General features: G+C 41.3%; 2 protein-coding genes across 7 annotated transcripts in view; both read left to right on the top strand.

The window, feature by feature from the left end:
• Positions 1-13,946, top strand: part of ARNT (aryl hydrocarbon receptor nuclear translocator) — a 62,995-nt gene extending 49,049 nt beyond the window's left edge. For 2 of the 5 annotated variants that reach the window (XM_011937802.1, XM_011937799.1), the window contains 9 exons: positions 641-792; positions 5,956-6,066; positions 6,563-6,635; positions 6,794-6,914; positions 7,106-7,208; positions 7,590-7,737; positions 9,448-9,610; positions 10,337-10,503; positions 11,560-13,946. In XM_011937802.1, coding sequence (XP_011793192.1) covers positions 641-792; positions 5,956-6,066; positions 6,563-6,635; positions 6,794-6,914; positions 7,106-7,208; positions 7,590-7,737; positions 9,448-9,610; positions 10,337-10,503; positions 11,560-11,649 — 1,128 coding nt within the window. In that variant the 3' untranslated portion in view covers positions 11,650-13,946. The remainder of the gene's footprint in view (positions 1-640; positions 793-5,955; positions 6,067-6,562; positions 6,636-6,793; positions 6,915-7,105; positions 7,209-7,589; positions 7,738-9,447; positions 9,611-10,336; positions 10,504-11,559) is intronic. The other 3 variants (XM_011937801.1, XM_011937803.1, XM_011937800.1) reach the window with 2 other exon arrangements.
• A 627-nt stretch (positions 13,947-14,573) lies between these two features.
• Positions 14,574-22,069, top strand: part of CTSK (cathepsin K) — a 12,854-nt gene continuing 5,358 nt past the window's right edge. Inside the window, exons 1-6 of one of the 2 annotated variants that reach the window (XM_011937805.1) lie at positions 14,574-14,921; positions 15,302-15,411; positions 16,794-16,914; positions 17,377-17,499; positions 17,585-17,740; positions 19,365-19,583. In XM_011937805.1, coding sequence (XP_011793195.1) covers positions 15,356-15,411; positions 16,794-16,914; positions 17,377-17,499; positions 17,585-17,740; positions 19,365-19,583 — 675 coding nt within the window. In that variant the 5' untranslated portion in view covers positions 14,574-14,921; positions 15,302-15,355. Of the gene's footprint in view, positions 14,922-15,185; positions 15,412-16,793; positions 16,915-17,376; positions 17,500-17,584; positions 17,741-19,364; positions 19,584-22,069 lie in introns of those variants that run through there. The other variant, XM_011937804.1, reaches the window with a different exon arrangement.

Genomic DNA, 22,069 nt, shown 5'->3' with positions numbered 1-22,069 from the left:
AGGTAATGAATATAAAACACATCACCCAGTATCAGCATGGTGGCACCTGCCTGTAATCTCAGCTACTCGGGAGGCTGAGGCAGGAGAATTGCTTGAACCAGTGAGTCGGAGGTTGTAGTGAGCCGAGATTGCGCCACTGCACTCCAGCCTGGTGACAGAGCGAGGCTCCATCTCAAAAAAAAAAAAAAAGGCTGGGCACAGTGGCTCAAGCCTGTAATCCCAGCACTTTGGGAAGCCGAGGCGGGCGGATCACGAGGTCAGGAGATCAAGACCATCCTAGCTAACGTGGTGAATACACCATCTCTACTAAAAATACAAAAAATTAGCCAAGTGTGGTGGCACGTGCCTGTAGTCCCTGCCACTTGGGAAACTGAGGCAGGAGAATCGCTTGAACCTGAGAGGTGGTGGTTGCAGTGAGTAGAGATCGCACCATTGCACTCTAGATGAAAGGAAGCATGAGAAATATGCTTCCATATTGAATCACTTAGTTTTTACTCTCATTTTGTTTTAATATTGAAAAATACTGGTGCCTCAAGGACAATGACAAGAGTTTTAGGGTTGTAGAAGTGGGAAAATTTTTGTTTATTTTTGTAATGAAAGTTTTCTGTGAGTTCCACTGATGGCATGAAAACTTTTTCAGGTGGTGAAATTAAAAGGCCAAGTGCTGTCTGTCATGTTCCGGTTCCGGTCTAAGAACCAAGAATGGCTCTGGATGAGAACCAGCTCCTTTACTTTCCAGAACCCTTACTCAGATGAAATTGAATACATCATCTGTACCAACACCAATGTGAAGTATGTATTATACAGGAGTGTGAAAAAAGTGTTTTACCTCTACTCTCACAACACAAAATACTTCTGATGCCCTATGTGAGGGGTAAACAATCAAGCAATAACACAAAAATTAACCAGGCATGGTAGCATGTGCCTGTAGTCCCAGCTACTCGGAAGGCTGAGACAGTAGAATCGCTTGAACCTGAAAGGTGGAGGTTATAGTGAGCTGAGATCACGCCACTGCACTCCAGCCTGGGCTACAGAGTGAGATTCCATTTCAAAAAAAGAAAAAAAAGAAAAAAAAAAAATCAAGCAATCAGTTCTGCAGTGGACACCAGCTGGGTGTCCTTCCATTCAATTCAGTTCACTATCTACTTGGAGATAGCATCAGATCCCCCAATTTGTGGATGCAGTACCACAAGACTGCTCCCACTGCCGATGCCAGTTGCAAGCCCCAGGTTGTTCTACCTGTGCATCTGACTGACCAGCTGTCTCCCATGACCCCCTACTTGGGTTCAGTCAATTTGCTTGAATGGCTCAGGGAACATTTACCTATGTTTACCAGTTTATTATAAAAGATATTACAAAGGATACTAGTGAACATCAGATGAAGAGATAGATAGGGCAAGGTAAGGAGGAAGGAGCACAGAGCTTTCAAACTCTTTCTGGGTGGACTACCCTCCAGGGATCTCTATGTGTTTACCTATTAAGAAGCTCCTCAAACCCAGTCCTTTTGGGTTTTAATGGAAATTTCATTATGTAGGCATGAGTGATTAAATCATTGGCCACTGGTGATCAACTTAACCTTAGGTCCCACTCCCCTCCATGAGGTTGCAGGTTAGGGCTAAAAGTCCCAACCCTCTAATTTTGCCTTGATCTTTCCAGGGACGAGCCCCCATCTTGAAGCTACCTAGGGGTTGCCAGCCCTCAGTCAACTCATTAGCAGACAAAAAGACACTTATCACACTGAAGATTCCAAAGATTTTGATTGGTAAAAATCCAGGTCCACTTATACATGGATTTTTTTCAGTAAATGTTTTGGAAAATTCTTTTGATATTTGTGACAATTTGAAAAACCTGAAAATAAGCTACATAGCCTAGATGTATTGAAAAAATTAGAAAAAGTTAGACATGTCATGCGTGAATATATTAAATACATATAAATTCTAGTCTATTTTATCATTTACTACCATACAACATATACAAATCTTTTATAAAAAGTAAAAATGCTGGCCAGGTGCAGTGGCTCACACTTGTAATCCCATCACTTTATCACTTTGGGAGACCAAGTTGAGCAGATCACTTGAGGTCAGGAGTTCGAGACCAACCTGGCCAACGTGGTGAAACCCTGTCTCTACTGATGAAAAAAAAGAAAATACAGAAATTAGCTGGGCATGGTGGCACGTGCCTATAGTCCCAGGTACTTGGGAGGTTAAGGTATGAGAATCACTTGAATCTGGGAGGTGCAGGTTGCAGTGAGCTGAGATCGTGCCAGTGCACTCCAGCCTGGGTAACAGTGAGACTCCATCTCCAGAAAAAAAAAATGTAAAAATGCATCACAGTGTATACATATACACCATTTGTACAATGGCACCATTTGTAGTTGAGAGAAATGTAAACAAATGTAAAGATGCAGTTTTAAATCATAACTGTGTAAAGTTAACGGTAGTATATACTGTATTATTGTAATAATTTTGTAGCCACCCCCTATTGCTCCATTGTTGCCAGTTAGCTTAAAATTCTGTGTGATGCTAATCATCTCTTCATGAGCAATTCACTCCCGTAAATTGCATATTGCAGTAAAAAGTGAAATCTCATGGTTCTTGCATATTTTTCATCGTGTTTAGTGCAGCACTAAAACCTTGAATAACATTTGGGAACAGTATGAAGTGCCACTAGTGATGCTGGAAGTCTTCCCAAGAAGCAGGGAAAAGTCATGACATTATAAGAAAAAGGTGAATTGCTTGATACGTACTGTAGAATGAAGTCTGCAGCTGTGGTTGGTTGCCACTTCATATAGATGACTCATCTTATAAGTCATCTTGTAAGATGATATAAGCTTATGATAACGATAAATACAGTACAGTGCTGTAAATGTATTTTCTCTTCCTTACGATTTTCTTAATAACATTTTCTCTTTAACTTTGTTGTAAGAATACAGTACATAATACATACAACATACAAAACATGTTAATCAACTGTTTATATTATTGGTAAGGCTTCTGGCCAACAGTAGGCTATTAGTAGTAAAGTTTTGGGAGAGTCAGAAGTTACAGTCGAATTTTCGACGGCACAGGGGTGGGTGCCCCTAGCCTCCATGTTCAGCAATCAGTTGTATTTCATAATATCACATAGGCATTTTCCAATGTTGGGATTTCTAATGTACCAGCTCTTCTTAGTCTTATCAAGCTATTCCCTTCTCCTCACTTTTCTAGTATTAAACACCATTAGTTTGAAGTTCCTTATTTTCCAGCTTATAGGATTTGGGATAGCTAATCAGAGTAGAGTGAGGTTTTTTTGTTTTTGTTTTTGTTCTGTTTTGTTTTGTTTTCAGAAAGGGTCTCGCTCTGGAACCCAGGCTGGAATGCAATGGTGTGATCATGGCTCACTGCAGCCTCAGCCTCCCAGGCGCAAGCGATCCTCCCACCTCAGTCCCCTGAGTAGCTGGGACTACAGACATCCACCAAAATGCCTGGCTAATTTTTGTATTTTTTGTAGAGATGGGATTTTTCCATGTTGCAGAGTCTGGTCTTAAATTCCTGGGCACAGGCAGTCCGTCCTCCTCCCAAAGTGCTGGGATCACAGGCATAAGCCACTGCACCTCGCCAGAATAAGATTTTACAAACAATAATTCAGAGACTAGGTCCTGAGATGGAAGGGTTTATGTTTCAATTCTATATATCAACTCTTTCTGGAAAGGATTATGTTTTGTACACCAGTTTATTGCTCTAGTCTGACAGGATTTTCCTCTGGAGCAGGGGTAGGCAAGCTCTTTCTGTAAGGGGGGCTAGATAGTAAATATTTTAGGCTTTGTGGGCCATGTGGTCTTTATTCCACCTACTCAACTCTGCTGTAGCATGAAAGCAGTCATAGACAAATGAAAGAATGTGGCTGTGTTCCAGTAAATCTTTAGAAAAACAGGCAGTGGGCCTGATTTGGTCAGTTTTCTTTAGAGCATAGCTACATCCTCCTCTTTCATTAGTTACTGTTCCTCTCTTTTGCACTTTTCTATTTGACCTTTCTTTCTCAGCTGCTTTTTAAAAAAGTTTTATGAGATATATTACACATACCATACACCTCACCCATTTAAAGTATACAGTGTTTTTTAGTATATCACATAGTTATGTAACTCTTACTGCAGTCTAATTTCAGAATATTTTCATTCCCCCAAAACAAATTCTAGATCAGTTAACAGTCATTCCCTGTTCTTTCCCCCCCGCTCTGAAGTTCTATATAACTATGAATCTATTGTCTTTATAAATTTGTCTATTCTAGACATTTTGTATAAATGGAATCACAGACTATGTAGTTCCTTTGTAACTGGCCTCTTTCACTTAGTATAATGTTTACAAAGGTTATCCATGTTGTAGCATGTATCAGTACTTCATTTCTTTTTATTGCCAAATAAGATTTCATTGTATGGATATACCACATACTGTCTGTGTGTTCATTAATGGACATTTGGTTGTTTCTGCTTTTTGGTTATCAAAAGTGCTTCCATCTGTAAAATAGGGATAAGGAGCTGAAAAAATGCTTTCATGAATATTTGTGTACTAGTTTTTGTGTGGATATATGTTTTTATTCTCTTGAATTCCACCCAGGAGTGGAATTGCTGGCCACATAGTAACTCTGTTTTACCTTTTGAGGAATTGCCAAACTGTTTTCCAAAGCTGCCCCATCATTCTGCATTCCCAGGAGCAGTGTACAAGGGCTCTGATTTCTCCACATCCTTGTTAACACTTGTTACTGTCTTTTTGTTTATTATAGCCATCTAGTAGATATCAATTGTCAGATTACCACCTTGCCATTTAATCCTTTTTCTGTAGAATTGGCCTTGAATCCAGCTCTTGAAGATTAGATTATGACTACGTAGCAAGTATGAATAATACCTGGTGACAACAGTATTGTCCAATTCAGTCTTTAGAACTTGTAAAGTTTAATTCTTTGCTTACTAACTAACTTAGTATAACAGAGTGGATTGAGTTAAAAATTTTTATTAACTTAGACTCAAGTGGATGGTCATGGTCATTGTAGCTCTTTATTTTTGTCTTTTTGCATCTTTATATTACACAACAACCATCATTTTTGTGTTTCCATTTTGTTTAAATTTTTAAAAATTTAAGCCTTTTTAAGGACTTGAGTTTCTGGAAATAATTGCTTTCTCCATGTTTATGTATCATTTTCCCTACCATGATTAATTTTAATTAGCTTTTAGAGATTTTTTTGTTTGTTTGTTTGTTTCATTGAGACAGTGTCTCACTCTGTCACCCAGACTGGAGTGCGGTGGCGCTCTCTCAGCCCACTGCAACCTCCGCCTCCCAGGCTCAAGCGATCCTCCCACCTGTCTCCTGAGTAGCTGGGACTACAGGAGTCCACCGCCCTGCCTGCTAATTTGTGTGTTTTTTGTAGAGACAGGGGCTTCACCATGTTGCCCAGGCTGGTCTCAGACTCCTGAGCTCAAGCAGTCCACCCTGCCTCAGCCTCCCACAGTGCCAGGATTACAGGTGTGAGCCACCGTGCCTGGCTAGTATTTTGTTTTTAAATAAATATTCTTTATAGAAAATGTGGAAAGTATTGAAAAATACAGAGAGAAGGAATAAAATTTTCACACTCCAGATAGTCTTTGTTAATGTACAGTGTATGTACTTTCAGGTTTTTACCTATGCTTTTAAAAAATACCTTATATGAATATGTACACACATCCATAACAACCAGGTTTTGAATACCTAGAAGGAGTTAGAACCCAACAAGATGACCCCTGTGTCATAGAACATAGTTTCTATTTGCTGAAACTGACACCCTAGATTAACTGTAGGATTGGACTTTAATGAAGGATTTATTGATTGTTCCACCTACAGATGAATCTATAGAACTTTACATACAAAATCTGATTCTTCTCTTTCTCTCTCTCCCCCCCGTTCCTCCCCCTCCACCCCCTCTTTACTGTCTACTCTGTTTTCCTAGGAACTCTAGCCAAGAACCACGGCCTACACTCTCCAACACAATCCAGAGGCCACAGCTAGGTCCCACAGCTAATTTATCCCTGGAGATGGGCTCAGGACAGCTGGCACCCAGGTAAGAAATGGTCAAGTAATCATCTGTTGAGCAGTCACCCAGGGGGTGGTCATTTGCAATCCCATGTATTTTTTGTTTAGTTGGTTGGTTAGTATTTTTTTTTTTTTTTTTTTTTTTTGAGAAGGAGTTTTGCTCTCATTGCCCAGGCTGGAGTGCAATGACATGATCTAGGCTCACTGCAACCTCTGCCTCCTGGGTTCAAGTGATTCACCTGCCTCAGCCTCCTGAATAGCTGGGAGTACAGGTGCCTGCCACCACCCCGACTAATTTTTTGTATTTTTAGTAGAGACAGGGTTTTGCCATTTTGGCCAGGCTAGTCTTGAACTCCTGACCTCAGGTGATCCACCTGCCTCGGCCTCCCAAAGTGTTGGGATTACAGGCGTAAGCCACCATGCTTGGCCTGTTTGATTTGTTTTAAGGTTCTTTCTCCAGATTCTTTAAAAAAAGAATTTTTTTTTTTTTCTATTTCTCTTCTCACCTGGCCTTTGACATATAGGCAGCAGCAACAGCAAACAGAATTGGACATGGTACCAGGAAGAGATGGACTGGCTAGCTACAATCATTCCCAGGTGAGTTGTGTTCTCTTCGTTGAAGAGAATAGGGAGTATTTACTTAGGAAGTGTTCTCCAGTACTAGTTAGAATGTACATATGTTTTATATGAATTTTAGGGTTATTGAATCGTCATGTTAAATCTTTAATGGTTATTTTTATCATTGTATTCCACAGGTTGTTCAGCCTGTGACAACCACAGGACCAGAACACAGCAAGCCCCTTGAGAAGTCAGATGGTTTATTTGCCCAGGATAGAGATCCAAGATTTTCAGAAATCTATCACAACATCAATGCAGGTATATTTCTTTCTCATTATCCTTTTAAATTCTCATTTAGATCACTTACTGATGGGCATGCCACTGCCCAATCAGTAATCTTCCAGTGTTTTTCCACTTAATCGTAATGCCACCTGAGTAAATAGGAACTTGCTGAACTAATATACTACAGCCCCTTGACTGGCCCTCCCCCAACTCCTTTTGGTCCACAGATCAGAGTAAAGGCATCTCTTCCAGCACTATCCCTGCCACCCAACAGCTATTCTCCCAGGGCAACACATTCCCTCCTACCCCCCGGCCGGCAGAGAATTTCAGGTGAGCCCCGTATATATGTGCTGCTTTACAGGGCCCTGAGGGATTCAGCTGCTGAATCCAAATTTTATTCTTCCCTTGCTTTCTCTGGTTATTTCAGAAAAAGCAGTGAAGCTTGTAGGGCCTAGCGTGAGGCAAACAAGCTGCTTTTCCTCCTTCTATTTCTTTGCACCTGTCCTATTGCCATGTTCTAGGCTCCATCTCTGTGTGTCCTGGTCAGTGTGTGACTGTCAGTCTTTCTTGTCTTTTCCAAATTGTTATCAAATTTTCCCTAACCTGCAGGAAGTCAGGGGGATCTAGGGACAGCACTAGATTGTCCTTTGATTCCTGGCTTCTGTGATAAATCTATCCCTTTAATCCTTTACCTCATTTATTCACTCCTAGGAATAGTGGCCTAGCCCCTCCTGTAACCATTGTCCAGCCATCAGCTTCTGCAGGACAGATCTTGGCCCAGATTTCCCGCCACTCCAACCCCACCCAAGGAGCAACCCCAACTTGGACCCCTACTACCCGCTCAGGCTTTTCTGCCCAGGTAAAACTATCATCTGTTTGTTCCCTGTGTATTATTTTCTGTTTGGGCTTTTTTCCATATGTAAAATCAGTGTTTTTTATTTTAAATACCTTCTTCACAACCCCTGTTCTCTAGTTTCCAATTTCCATCTTTGTTGAGAGTAGCTAATTAAAAATCACAGATAATAAAAAAATCTCAGTAGAGTCTGTGGTTTTTATCTTAAATATTCACCTTAAATCAGAATTGCTCACTTGGAACATTTTGAGCACGTCTGATTTTCAGATTTGTTTTGGAGTGAATTCTAAGATGTTTCCTCTTTGTTTAGGACTCCATAAGGCAGGAAAAAAGGAGAAAATTAACGACTAACTTACAGTGATGTCTGTTTACAAAAAAGTTGAAACATTGTTTTTCTTTTTTCTTTTTTTTTTGAGATGGAGTCTCGCTGTGTTGCCCAGGCTCTAGAGTGCAGTGGTGCGATCTCGGCTCACTGCAAGCTCTGCTTCCCAGGTTCATATCATTCTCCTGCCTCAGCCTCCCAAGTAGCTGGGACTACAGGCGCCCGCCACCAGGCCCGGCTAATTTTTTGTATTTTTAGTAGAAACGGGGTTTCACTGTGTTAGCCAGGATGGTCTCAATCTCTTGACCTCGTGATCTACCCGCCTCGGCCTCCCAAAGTGCTGGGATTACAGGCATGAGCCACTGCACCCGGCCGAAAAATTCTTATATAATATTCATATATATAATATAATGCACAATAAATACCTTGTCTAAAGAAATATTCTTTAATATTACTATATATTTATGTTATACAAGTAATAGTTTTAAAAAGTCAAAACCAAAAGCAGGCTGCAGAATGTTACATGCAATCTGATCTCAATTGTGTACAAAATGCACAAGAAAATAGAAACTGGAAGAAATTATCCAAACATGTTTACCATGGAATTACGAATGATTCTTATTTTCTTTATATTTTCCTTCACTTTCCAAATATTCTATAAAGCATATACACGACTCCTGTGAGAAAATAGTTTTTATAAAAAATACATCATTAGGAATAAATGAACGCAAAACAGACTGAATAATGGTGCAGAATATTTTTTCTCTGCATATAGTACTTTTGTTGTTGGTTGTTATTTTGAGACAGAGTCTCGCTCTGTTGCCCAGGCTACAGTGCAAGGGCGCAATCTTGGCTCACTGCAACCTCTGTCTTCCAGGTTCAAATGATTCTCCTGCCTCGGCCTCCTGGGTAGCTGGGATTACAGGCACGTGCAATCATGCCCAGCTAATTTTTGTATTTTTAGTAGAGACGGGGTTTCACCATGTTGGCCTGGCTGGTCTTGAACTCCTCACCTCAGGTGATCTGCCTGCCTCGGCCTCCCAAAATGCTGGGATTACAGGCATGAGCCACCCCGCCTGGCCTGCATATAATACTTTACTCTTACGAATGCCTCTAGTTTTGTGTAACTTCACAGTTTATAAGATGCTTTCGTTTAATTCTTACAACTTTTATTAATCCCGTAGTTCATTGCTTTTTGTACCTTTATCTTAGCTGCCTAAAAAATAGTGTTAAGAGAGATTGAGAGTTAATTGGAAGAAATATACAATAGGAAATAAGTGATGAGCTTGGTTCAGAAGGATGCAGTGATTGACAGTGTTGACTCTCATAGGCATGGTATATGCAATAATGTTAATGCTGTATTTGTTCTGTATCCCCTCTCCATCTCTTTTTAGCAAGTGGTTACCCAAGCTACTGCTAAGACTCGTACTTCCCAATTTGGTGTGGGCAACTTTCAGACTCCATCCTCCTTCAGCTCCATGTCCCTCCCTGGTGCTCCAACTGCATCGCCTGGTGCTGCTGCCTACCCTAGTCTCACCAATCGTGGATCTAACTTTGGTGAGTCCAGACCATAAGGAGAGTAACAGGAAAATCACACCGCTAAAGAGAAAAGATTTGGTAGTTAAAGTTGTTTGCCTGTGTTCTGGGTACACTGATCTAATTGTAGGGAAATGGAAGGTGACAGTCTATTTAGAATTTAAAATCTACCAGCTGGGCATGGTGGCTCATGCCTGTAATATCAGCACTTTGGGAGGCTGAGGCAGGTGGATCACCTGAGGTCGGGAGTTCAAGACCAGCCTGACCAACATGGAGAAACCCCGTCTCTACCGGGCGTGGTGGCACATGCCTGTAATCCCAGCTACTTGGGAGGCTGAGGCAGGATAATCGCTTGAACCTGGGAGGTGGAGGTTGCGTTGAGCTGAGATCGTGCCGTTGCACTCCAGCCTGGGCAACAAGAGCGAAACTCCATCTCAAAAAAAAAAAAAAGCCTACCCACATGAAAAATACTTTAGCACATATAACAAAAATCATGTATATTTTTATACATTTAATAGTCTGCACATTTAACCTAAATGAGTAAAAGACTCTATGGAAAGGCTGCCTGGAGAAGAATAATTAATTTAGGGCTGAGTTTTGAGATAGAAAAGGCATTGATTGGTGGAGAGAAGGACAGAGTTATCCTACGTAAATTAATGGCTTGCCTATAGTTGTTTACCTGTGGCATTAGTACACAGTGGAATTGTGTAGATTGGCGTTGTTTATTCTTCCTTGCTGTATTTCTAGCTCCCGAGACTGGACAGACTGCAGGACAATTCCAGACACGGACAGCAGAGGGTGTGGGTGTCTGGCCACAGTGGCAGGGCCAGCAGCCTCATCATCGTTCGAGTTCTAGTGAGCAACATGTTCAACAACCGTCAGCACAGCAACCTGGCCAGCCTGAGGTCTTCCAGGTAAGAGAGTGAAGGCTTTCAAAAATTAGAAGCTGGGAGAGAAAGGGTTAGGGAGGAGGAGAGACAGTGAAGGAAGCATGCCTGGATTGAGGTGTTTGGTTGGAAGTATAGGTGAGAAGACAGAGAGGGATAAATGAAGGGATCACTGTCAGTTATTGAATATATTGCGGAAGCTACAGGCAGTAGTGCTTGTGCCTATAATGTCAGCCCCTTAGAAGACTGAAGCAGGGGATCACTTGAGGCCATGAGTTCAAAGCCAGGCTGAGCAACTAGCCTGATCCTGTCCTTGTCAAACAAACAAAAAAGGAGTATGAATTGAGTGTGATGCATACCATTTAACCAGAACAGACAAATTTAGCACTATAGGAAGATGCCAAAGAAAGTTACTTTAGCTCATTCAAATAGTTCCACATACCCAAGTCATAGTAGCTTTGGGTTTAAAAGAGACAGAATGATTAAAAATAAAAAGTAATGCTCACTTCAGCAGCATATATACTAAAATTGGAATGAATATAGAGAAGATTAGCATGGCTTCTGTGCAAGGATGACACACAAATTCATGACGTGTTCCATTTAAAAAATTATCAGAAGTAAATGAAATAGAACATATTGATTATAGCCATAATGGTCTATTTACACAATTCCTGAGGGACTGCAACAGTGAATGGAGTAATCTTAGGCAGGACAAAGGAAGAGCTGGTTTAAAGCAAAGATTGAAAGAAAGCAAAACAGGTCTTGGTGGAAAACAAATAAGATAAGAGACTCCATATATGTCTATAGGGGGTTATATGAAATACAGCAAGCAGATTTTTCTCCCTTTGAAAATATTGGGAACTAGGAAAAGGAAAAAGGTGGAACTGTAGGAGGAAGACAGAAGGGATTAGGAAAAAAGGCTGTGATCTAAAGGAGTCAAAGTTGTTGGAAGTAAGGAAGGCTAAGAGAGCACAGCAAAGACTCAGGGTCAGGGATGGTAGTGCAGGGGAATGGTGGAATAGAACTTGGTAAGTGTAAGAGATCAGGGTGTGTGACCCAAACTTAATCTTTTTCTTTTATCAGGAGATGCTGTCCATGCTGGGAGATCAGAGCAACAGCTACAACAATGAAGAATTCCCTGATCTAACTATGTTTCCCCCCTTTTCAGAATAGAACTGTTGGGGTGAGGATAAGGGGTGGGGGAGAAAAAAATCACTGTTTGTTTTTAAAAAGCAAATCTTTCTGTAAACAGAATAAAAGTTCCTCTCCCTTCCCTTCCCTCACCCCTGACATGTACCCCCTTTCCCTTCTGGCTGTTCCCCTGCTCTGTTGCCTCTCTAACATTTATAGAAGAAATGGAATGAATCTCCAAGGCTTTTAGGACTCTCTGAAAATTTGAGGCTGGGTGAAGTTAAAACACCTCTCCTTATGTCTCCTGACCTGAAATTGTATAGTGTTGATTTGTGCTAAGATCAAGAGGCAGGTTAGAAGAACGTGACATCCACTGTTTGCCTTGGATAGTATGGCTTGTTTTTGGAAAGAAATTCTGAAGAGAGTGGAGGAGAGGAGAAATGTCCTCATATTTGAGGACCATGAAACGTGGTAGGTATATATGGGGCTTTAGCAAGTGAGCATAGGCTCTTTTTGCTGCCTGTGAGCAATCCCTCTGGAAAGAAACATGTGAGTAGGTGAGAGAGTGTGTATGTGTGTGTACGTGTATGTGTGTGTGCACACGTGCTTCTGTATTTCACTCTTTCTCCCTGTTAGGGAGTTATGCAAAATTTGTCCCAGATTTTATCTTTGTCTTTCTGTGTACTTTTCAACGAGTCCTAAGGAGTTAAATCTTCCGGGTATTTTCCACTTAGTATTGCAGCCAAAGAATATTTAAATAAATGTCTTTGCTGCGCTCGCATCCATGCCCAGCCAATATACAACTGTAAAGCAAATATAGAAAGTCAGCTGTTGATACGGTTGTCTGTTATCGAACACATTCAGTGATAAAGCTGGGTTACTCCTGCTTTTGGTGCTCTCACCTTACCTGGAAGATCTGCAAACATTACCTAAATAGACTGGCAAGATAAACACTTTCTGAAACCCAAGACTTGGCCATAAAAATAATGCTGCATTTTTCTGTCAGAATCACATATGATGTGTGTTCTGTAGAGGTTATTTCTGCATGGAAACTCAACTTCTTGGATTAGCCGTCCCAGTGATAATCCTCACTGTTGGAGTGTAAACCAAATACGAAGCCCTCTTGCAAAGTAGCCTCTTTCATCCCCTACTCAAAATACCCAGGTTAGCAAGAAACTGAGATTTAAGTCTTTCGGGCCCTAAGAGGTTTTTCCTCTTTGCTCCCTCCAATCTTGAGATTGGGTTTTGCTTTAGAGTGCAAGTATAATAATTCCGTATGATAGATGGGGCCTGGACACCCATTTCAACAGGGTCACTTGGTAATTAACAATAGCCATATAAATGCGGATACAGGTTACTACCCTCACCTTTTACCTTCCTCAGGTAATAGTCGAAGATATCAGCTTTTTTTTTTTTAATTGGCTTTGGCCAGTAGCTAAAGTGCAAGACTGAATTAATGAGAAGATATATTAAATGTAGTCATAGGGGACTGAGGAGCAAGGATGGCCTTGAAGAGGCCAAAATAATGTCCATTTGCTGGGTTTCCCTTCCTTTTGTCTCCAGTCCGGTGCCAGGTAGTGGAGTAAAAAAGGAGACAGTTTATTTTTTTATTCTATGTGCACACTTACAGTATACATATATATTTATATCACAATTTACGAAACCAAAAAGTTGAGTTTCCAATGGAACCCTTGTTTTTTAATAATCAACTGTTTTTAAATGTGATCAGGACTATAATATTGTACAGTTATTATAGGGCTTTTGGGGAAGGGGAGGATAGTGAGAAGATGCTCTGGGGGTTTTGTTTTTGCTTTTCCTTCAGGGTTTTATTTTTGATTGTTTTGTTTTCCTGTTGGCCATTTCTGTATTGCTGGCATCTGTGCTAAGCCTTACAGTGGCAAAAATAATGACATGTAGCAAAGATTTTGAAACAAAATATTTTTTCCTTTTGTAAAATTTCTTGTGTTGTGTGATCTTGATTGCGGCTTTATCATTCCTTTCCAGTTCATAAACAACAGGCACCCACAACTAGAGGAATCTATAGTTTAAGCTCCAGACATGCAAACATAAGGCACATTGTGTCTTTAATTTCAGGAATCAGAAATCATAGGGTTCTGATCACACTGCACGCCTCCCCCTCACTTGTCCTCCTGATCCTGACACATTCTGAGTAACATCAGCAGGAATGCTCTGACCATAAGTTGGGGATTTTGGGGTGGGCACTGCCTGGATTCTTGGGAGAGAGGAAAAGAGTTGGGACTTGAAAACCACTAGGGCACATCTGGATGCCTTCCCCCAGTAGGTCCTCTTCTGGATTAAAATGAGTGAAATTTAAACTGTTTAAGTCTGGACCTGGTTTCCTTCTAGGAGACTATGTTGGTTCATTAGCAACTTTTTTTTTTTTTTTTTTATGAGAGAGAGAATCTCACTCTGTCACCCAGGCTGGAGTACAGTAGCATTATCTTGGCTCACTGCAACTTCTTCCCCTTGGGTTCAAGCAATTATTCTCCCTCAGCTTCCCAAGTAGCTGGGACTGCAGATGTGTGCCACCATGCCCAGCTAATTTTTGTATTATTTTTAGTAGAGATGGGGTTTCACTATACTTTGGCCAGGCTAGTCTCGAACTCCTGACCTCAGGTGATCCGCCTGCTTTGGCCTCCCAAATGCCTGGGATTACAGGCGTGAACTACCGTGTCTAGCCCATTAGCAACTCTTAAAATTCAGAGGCATAAGCCTGTATTCTTGAGGGTTTATGCATGGAATCCAGCTAGAAACTGAGTCTATTACAGATCCCATTTATTATCCTTTCTATTCCAAGAAGCCTTTTTTCCTCCTTCCCCACATCTGTTTATGGAAGAAAATGAAGTTTGGGGTGTGGTTTGAGGACTCAGCTAGATTCTTATGATCTGTCACATGCCTGGATGTTGGGGAAGCATTTGGAGAAGCTCATGTGACTTGTCCTAGATTGGGGATTTTAATTGAGACAGATGATGTTTATCGGGCATCCCACCACCTGAGAGTTTTAGCAACAGAGTCACATGGGAGTCCATCAGAACTTACGGCATTGATTCAAGTGCTGTCATAGATAACCAGGACTACGGTTTTTGGTTACTTTTAAAGACAATTTCATCTGGACTTTCTGGGTATATCCTCCTTCAGCAAAACTACATTAGACTGGGAAAGCTATTCTCCTTCCTGGAAGTAATGACAACTTGCAACCAACAAGCTTACAAAAATACAAAGAATTCTGGAGCCTATGGCTTCCATTACATTATTCTTTTATAGCCTTTTATGTTCATTACCGCATCCCAGAGGTGCGGGTCAGACACAAATTTGAAAATAGGTTTCAATGTTGGAGAGGTAAATCATAACAGGAAAGGGGTAGGAAAAGATGTAATTCCCCCAATGTTATAATAAAGATATTGAAGAAGGATGGGAGAGACTAGGGCTGTGTCCTTCCTTTTACTCACCAAAAGAGAAGGTAAGCTCCTATTTGAGTCAATAGATACTGAGGTCTTGTTATTTGCCACCAAAGACAGTCTTGAGAGACTAAATACCTAGCAACTCCCTACCCTGGCACACATGCTGCACACACACAGAAACACTACAAATCCACTGACTCCTTCCCTCCTCCCTACCCTTCCTTCTCTCAGCATTTCTATCCCCGCCTCCTCCTCTTACCCAAATTTTCCAGCCGACCACTGGAGCTGACTTCCGCAATCCTGATGGAATAAATCTGGCACCCCTGATGGTCTGTCCACACTTTGCTGCGGAAACGAAGCCTGACAACAGTTCCATCAGCAGGTAACATTTGCAACTTCCTAGATCTTTTAGCTTTTCATTCCTGTCAATTCTCTAAGAGTATTAGGGATGTGGTGACTTGAGAATCACAATGAACTTTTAGCCTTTGCAGATGAAAACTGAGATGCACTTCTTAGATCATTCCCTGGCTAAATAAAATCTGCCTGGAAGTCTGTAGAATTCCTTGTATGATTTATGTGTATACATACATGGTTGTAAGTAAAAGCAAAGTATATAGGGAATCATTTGCCCATCCTTCAAGGGTGGCCTTTCTGCAGTGTTTTCTACTTTGGCCAACAAGGATCAAAAGGGTTAACTCCCTAGTGAGGAGGAGGGGAGAGTGGTATGGGGAGGTGGTAGCTCAGTGCTTCCAGTTTGCTGAAACATCTCAAAGCCCTTAACACTCTAACTTTTAAATGTCCTACTGGACGTTTTGCCAGTTTGAAAAAATTACATGTAAATGGACTATAGGCAATTATGTAAGCCATATGACATGCTGCAAGCTGCAAATTGTTCTTAAAATGGAGGATTTGTAATTAAGCAAGCCAATGCAAGAAATGAGTGAAGCTAGCTAAACTTATGAAAAGCTGTGAATTTAATCATCATAGAACATTGCTTTTCAGTCTGAACATTCTTCTAACAAACCTTGGATCTGAGGCTTCTTGTCCTGTGCGGCAGCCACAGTGGTTTTTTGTTGTTAGGGGAAAAATAAAAAACCTTGCCCGCAGCATCTGGTTAAGATTAGGGCAGTTTCCTGCCTAAGGAGGGAGGGGAGAGCAAAAGGAGGAAGAAATGCATAAGGAGAATGAGGAGATAGAAAATGTCTCAGAAAACAGGAAACATTGTCGTATATTCCCTTGTCCTCTTCTGACAAGATCTGGGAAAGTACCAGAATTTAGGCAAGAAAGAGAAAAATGCCTCGAAGAAATGATCAGGAAGCAAAACTTAGATGGAAATCTCTCCTTTGTGTATTCTGAACCCCACTACCACCTTGCTCTTTATCTGTCTCCAAGCCTGCTGAGGACCCTGGAGGAAACAGGCACTGAGCCCATTCTGATTGTCCAGTTTCTATCCCATTTCTGATTGTGTAAGTGTGTGTGTTTGTGAGAGAGACAGAGAGACAGAGAGAGTGTGTGTGTGTTGGTTAAATCTCCCAGAGAGAGAGAGAGAGAGAGAGAGAGAGAGAGAGAGAGAGAAATGGCTACATCTCCCTAGATCAAAACTTGGAACCAGATGTACCAGCACCCTATCTAAACACAGGCCCCTCCTGACTATCACTGATTTATCACCCTTTCTCTGTCTACCTTCCTCTTCCTCATAAAGCCTAGTTTTCCTCAGTTTCCCTGCCAAATGGAAGAGTTTTCCCTAATTACACTCTTCCACAGGATGTGGGCGCTCAAGGTTCTGCTGCTACCCGTGATGAGCTTTGCTCTGTACCCTGAGGAGATACTGGATACCCACTGGGAGTTATGGAAGAAGACCCACAGAAAGCAATATAACAGCAAGGTGCCTGGGGTCCTGGAGGGGGCATGGCAGGAGGGCTGAGACCTGAGCTCTCCCATCTTAGCTGCAGACTCCATTCTTCAATCCAAATGCTTTATTCCTAGCAAATCAGTCCCTCTTTCCTAATTCACGTTAACATACGGTTTTCATTCCTATGCTTCAAATCATCCACTGTCAAATTGTATCCTTCCTTTGCTTTATAAGTGTGTTACGTTTCTCTTTTGGGAAGATTTCTAAGATTAATGCTATTCATCTATAAGCAATTTTTCTGTCTCTCCAGAGCTTTGTGTTGTATTTCTTTACATATTATCTCTTCTTGCAGGCCTTAATAATTCCATGGTTAGTTCCCCAACTAAACTGTAAGGTTTTATGATTGTGAGTTTCCTTTATTCTCCTAAAACCCTTCACAATATGACATATGTAACTGTATACAGTCTATACAAGTACTGACTATGCTTTGTTTAGGTGGATGAAATTTCTCGGCGTTTAATTTGGGAAAAAAACCTGAAGTATATTTCCATCCATAACCTTGAGGCTTCTCTTGGTGTCCATACATATGAACTGGCTATGAACCACCTGGGGGACATGGTAAGTACAGCCTCAGCTCCTGTCCCACCTGCACCATTTGCTTTAGTTCCCTGCTGATGCCTGGCCTCTTTCTTCTTTGTCTCAGACTAATGAAGAGGTGGTTCAGAAGATGACTGGACTCAAAGTACCCCCCTCTCATTCCCGCAGTAATGACACCCTTTATATCCCAGACTGGGAAGGTAGAGCCCCAGACTCTGTCGACTATCGAAAGAAAGGATATGTTACCCCTGTCAAAAATCAGGTACTTTCCTTTCTTCTGGGTGTGCATATATAATCTGGCGTGACCTTTTCCTTTTTCTGCTGCTTTGTTCTTGAGGTGAAAGGGCACCAGGAAGAGAGGGCAAAGGATTAAGGTACATCTCCCCATTCCGTTATTTAACCTCATTTGTTTCTGTACATTTGGGTTGTTTCTGGGGTTTTTTTTCCTTTCTTTTTTTTTTTTGGAGATAGAGTGTCACTCTGTCGCCCAGGGTGGAGTGCAGTGGTTCAGTCTTGGCTCACTGCAACCTACACCTCCTGGTTTCAAGCGATTCTCCTGCCTCAGCCTCCCGAGTAGCTGAGATTACAGCACACACCACTACGCCTGGCTAATTTTTCTATTTTTATAGAGATGGGGTTTCACCATGTTGGCCAGGCTGGTCTTGAACTCCTGACCTCAGGTAATCCACCTGCCTTGGCCTCCCAAAGTGCTGGGATTACAGTCGTGAGCCACCACAGCCTGGTTTTTCTTTATTACAAATAGTGTTGCAATAAGAACCCTTGTGCATATATTTTTGTGCACATGTACAAATATTTATGCAAAACAAGTCCTAAAATTGGAATTACTGGGTCACAATCCTTTCCCCCTGCAAAAAATTATTATTATTGTTATTTTTTTTTTTGAGACAGAGCCTCTGTCACCCAGGCTGGAGTCCAGTGGCGCAATCATGGCTCACTGCAGCCTCAACCTCTCAGGTTCAAGTGATTCTCCAACCTCAGCCTCCCTAGTAACTGGGACTACAGGCACATGCCACCACACCCAGCTAATTTTTTAAAATTTTTTTTATAGAGACAGGGTTTTGCCTTGCTGCCCAGGCTGGTCTCAAATTTCTGGGCTCAAGCAATCTGCCTGCCTCGGCCTCCCAAAGTGCTAGGATTACAGACATGAGCCACCATACCCAGCCCCAAAACGTTTTTGCAATCTTACATTCTTACTAGCATGAGAATGTCAGTTTTTTCTCAACCCAAACAACACAGGATTGTATCAGCAAGATAAACAATTGATTTAACGTTCATATAACAAACACTTTTTGACCTACCACCTTTGACCAAGAACCTACCATGTGCAGTGTTAGGCAGCAGAGATTCAAGATGACCAAGACATAACCTGTGTCCTCAGGAAATCTCAATCTGAAAAAATAGAATAGGAAAGAAAGAAAAATCTACAGTTTAGCTGCATGAACAATAATAGCTAATACTTCTTGAGATTTTATTGTGTGTCAGAAACTTCTTGGCTCTTTACATGAGTTAAATATTTTAATCTTCATAACAATATTTTATACATAGAGAAACTGAGACACAGGCAAGTTTAGTAACTTACCCAGGGTCACAAAGCGACTGGGTGGCAAAGTCAGGGTAGAACCCAGGACAACTGCCTCCAAAGCTGGTACTGTGCTCTGCTTTACTGTAGCTAATAGTAAAAATGGTAGCAAAAATCAATAGCAGTAGAACAATGCATCAGATGTTAAGGGGAAGAGAAAGACTCACAACAAAGACAACATTTGTGCTGAAATTTTTAGAACATATGGAATTTCTTCAGGCAGGTAGAGAGAAGATGTGGAAAATGTAAACAGCAAAGATTGATAGTTTCTCTGTATGCCTCTCAGGGTCAGTGTGGTTCCTGTTGGGCTTTTAGCTCTGTGGGTGCCCTGGAGGGCCAACTCAAGAAGAAAACTGGCAAACTCTTAAATCTGAGTCCCCAGAACCTAGTGGATTGTGTGTCTGAGAATGATGGCTGCGGAGGGGGCTACATGACCAATGCCTTCCAATATGTGCAGAAGAACCGGGGTATTGACTCTGAAGATGCCTACCCATATGTGGGACAGGTGAGATTGCTCCACACAATTATACAGTTCTGTCGGCTCCTCCTTCCCCAGCGTGATATTTTGTACTGGAAACAATTCCAGAAATACTGTTTTCTGTTACCGTATCCTGCTTTCTTGATGGAATAATTTCCCACAGAAGACTAAGAAGATTTCCACAATCTGGGGGAACTTAGGGAGCTTAAGCTACTATAGTTCTTATTTGCCTCTCTGCCATGGAGAGAAAACAGAGGCTAGGCTACCTACCCCATAGACTTCTGAGCAGGGTTCTATAACCCTTTGCTCAATTCCTCACTCCCACAACAAACCCACAAACCCACCATGCCACACAAATTGTGTGGCTTTATTTTATATCATCTCAGTGTGAGTTTTCAGAACATTTAAGGAAATTATGTAGGTTTACATGCTAACATGTATAAAATGAGAGAAAAAACAAGTTGCTTCATATTAGAGATAAGGGATTAATTCAGTTCCTCCTGCATGATCCTCTAGTCATAGGAAGGAAATTGTATCTGAAAGGGAGGCAACCTGAGGGTTTTTTTATACACATAGGGCTGGGACTGATAGATAATATAATGTAGGGCCTTCACAACAGAAACCTCTGAAATAGGGATAGCAAGTTTGAGAATAAAAATGATGGCTACTGTGTTCTAAGCCATGTCCTTAGTGCATTTTTTCTTTTTCTTTTTTTCATTTAATCTCATAACAACTCTGTAAGGTAGACTTATCTTCAATGTATATGTGAGGAAATGGACACTTAAGGAGATAAGACACTATAATTCATACCACTAGTATGTAGCAAAGATAAGATGTATCTACCAGGGATGTTTATCTTTAGCAAACATTCCTAGGTATGTCTCCCATTCACATGTGCAAGAATTTCTTACTAGGATATAATGACTTGGAACTGAATTGTCTGGGTCTTAGGGTATATCTATTTTCAACTTTACTACATAATGTCAAATTGTTTGCCAAAATATTTGGAAAAATTTATGCCTGCAATGTGTAAGAAATCCCATTGAATCACCTTTTTATCAGTATGTTTATCTGGCCATTTGCATTTCTTCTTCAATGAATTAACTGTTTTTATCTTTTGCTCATTTGTTTTTCTTTTTATGTTTTTGAAACAGGGTCTTACTGTGTTGCCCAGGCTGGAGTGTGGTGGTACAGTCATAGCTCACTGCAGCCTCCACTTCCTGGGCTCAAGCAATCCTGTCACCTTGGTCTCCCAAATAGCTAGGATATAGGTGTATGCCATCATGCCCACCAATTTCAAAAATCTTTGACTTTTTTTTTTTTTTGTAGAGGCTAGGCATGGTGGCTCATGCCTGTAATCCCATCACTTTGGGAGGCTGAGGCAGGAGGATCACTTAAGCCCAGGAGTTCCAGATCAGCCTGGTACAACACAGCAAGACCTCATCTCTACAGAAAATCTTTTTAAGAGTAGCCAGATATGGTGGTGTGCACCTGTAGTCCTAGCTACTCAGGAGGCTGGTTGGGAGGACAACTTGAGCCTGGGAGTTCAAGGCTGCTGTGAGCTATGACCATGTTACTGCTCTCTAGCCTGGGTGACAGAGTGAGACCCTATCCCGAAAAACAATAAAAATTTTTTTTGATAGAGACATTGTCTTGCTACGTTGTCAAGGCTGGTCTCAAACTCCTAGGCTTAAGCAATCCTCCACCTCCCAAAGTGCTGGGATTACATATGTGAGCCACCATGCCTGGCCTACCTCTTTTTTTTTTTTTTTTTTGAAATGGAGTTTTGCTTTTGTTGCCTAGGTTTGAGTGCAGTGATGCGATCTTGGCTCACTGCAACCTCCACCTCCTGGGTTCAAGCAATTCTCCTGCCTCAGCCTCCTGTGTAGCTGGGATTATAGGCACTCACTACCACGCCGAGCTAGTTTTTGTATTTTTAGTAGAGACAGGGTTTCACCATGTTGGCCAGTCTGGTCTTGAACTCCTGACCTCAGGTGATCCACCCGCCTCGGCCTCCCAAAGTGCTGCGATTACAGGTGTGAGCCACGGTACCCTACCTCTTACCCATTTTTAATTGGGTTGTTTTTTCTCTTTCTTAGCAGCAATTCTTAAAAGTTTAAAAAGACTATTTGGATACCAGTACTATGTATTTAAAAGTTGAAGTTTGTCTTTTCATTCTCTTTATGATGTCTTTCAATCTAGAAAAGTTAATTTTAATATAGTAAAATGATGAATTTTCCTTTGCAATTTTTGCAATGTGTTTTATTCATTTATGAATGGAGAAAGGTAAGAAAAAACAAAATTTAAAAAAGAAGAGATCTGGCCAGGTATGGTGGCTCACACCTATAATCCCAGTACTTTGGGAGACTGAGGCAGGCAGATCACTTGAGGTCAGGAGTTTGAGACCAGCAGGGATAGCATGGTGAAACCCCATCTCTACTAAAAATACAAAAATTAGCCAGGTGTGATGGCGTACACCTGTAATCCCAGCTACTCAGCAGGCTAAGGCAGGA

Source organism: Colobus angolensis, unplaced genomic scaffold, assembly GCF_000951035.1.
Source record: "Colobus angolensis palliatus isolate OR3802 unplaced genomic scaffold, Cang.pa_1.0 Scaffold169, whole genome shotgun sequence".
NCBI lineage: Eukaryota > Metazoa > Chordata > Mammalia > Primates > Cercopithecidae > Colobus > Colobus angolensis.
This window is presented reverse-complemented; position numbering and strand designations above follow the sequence as displayed.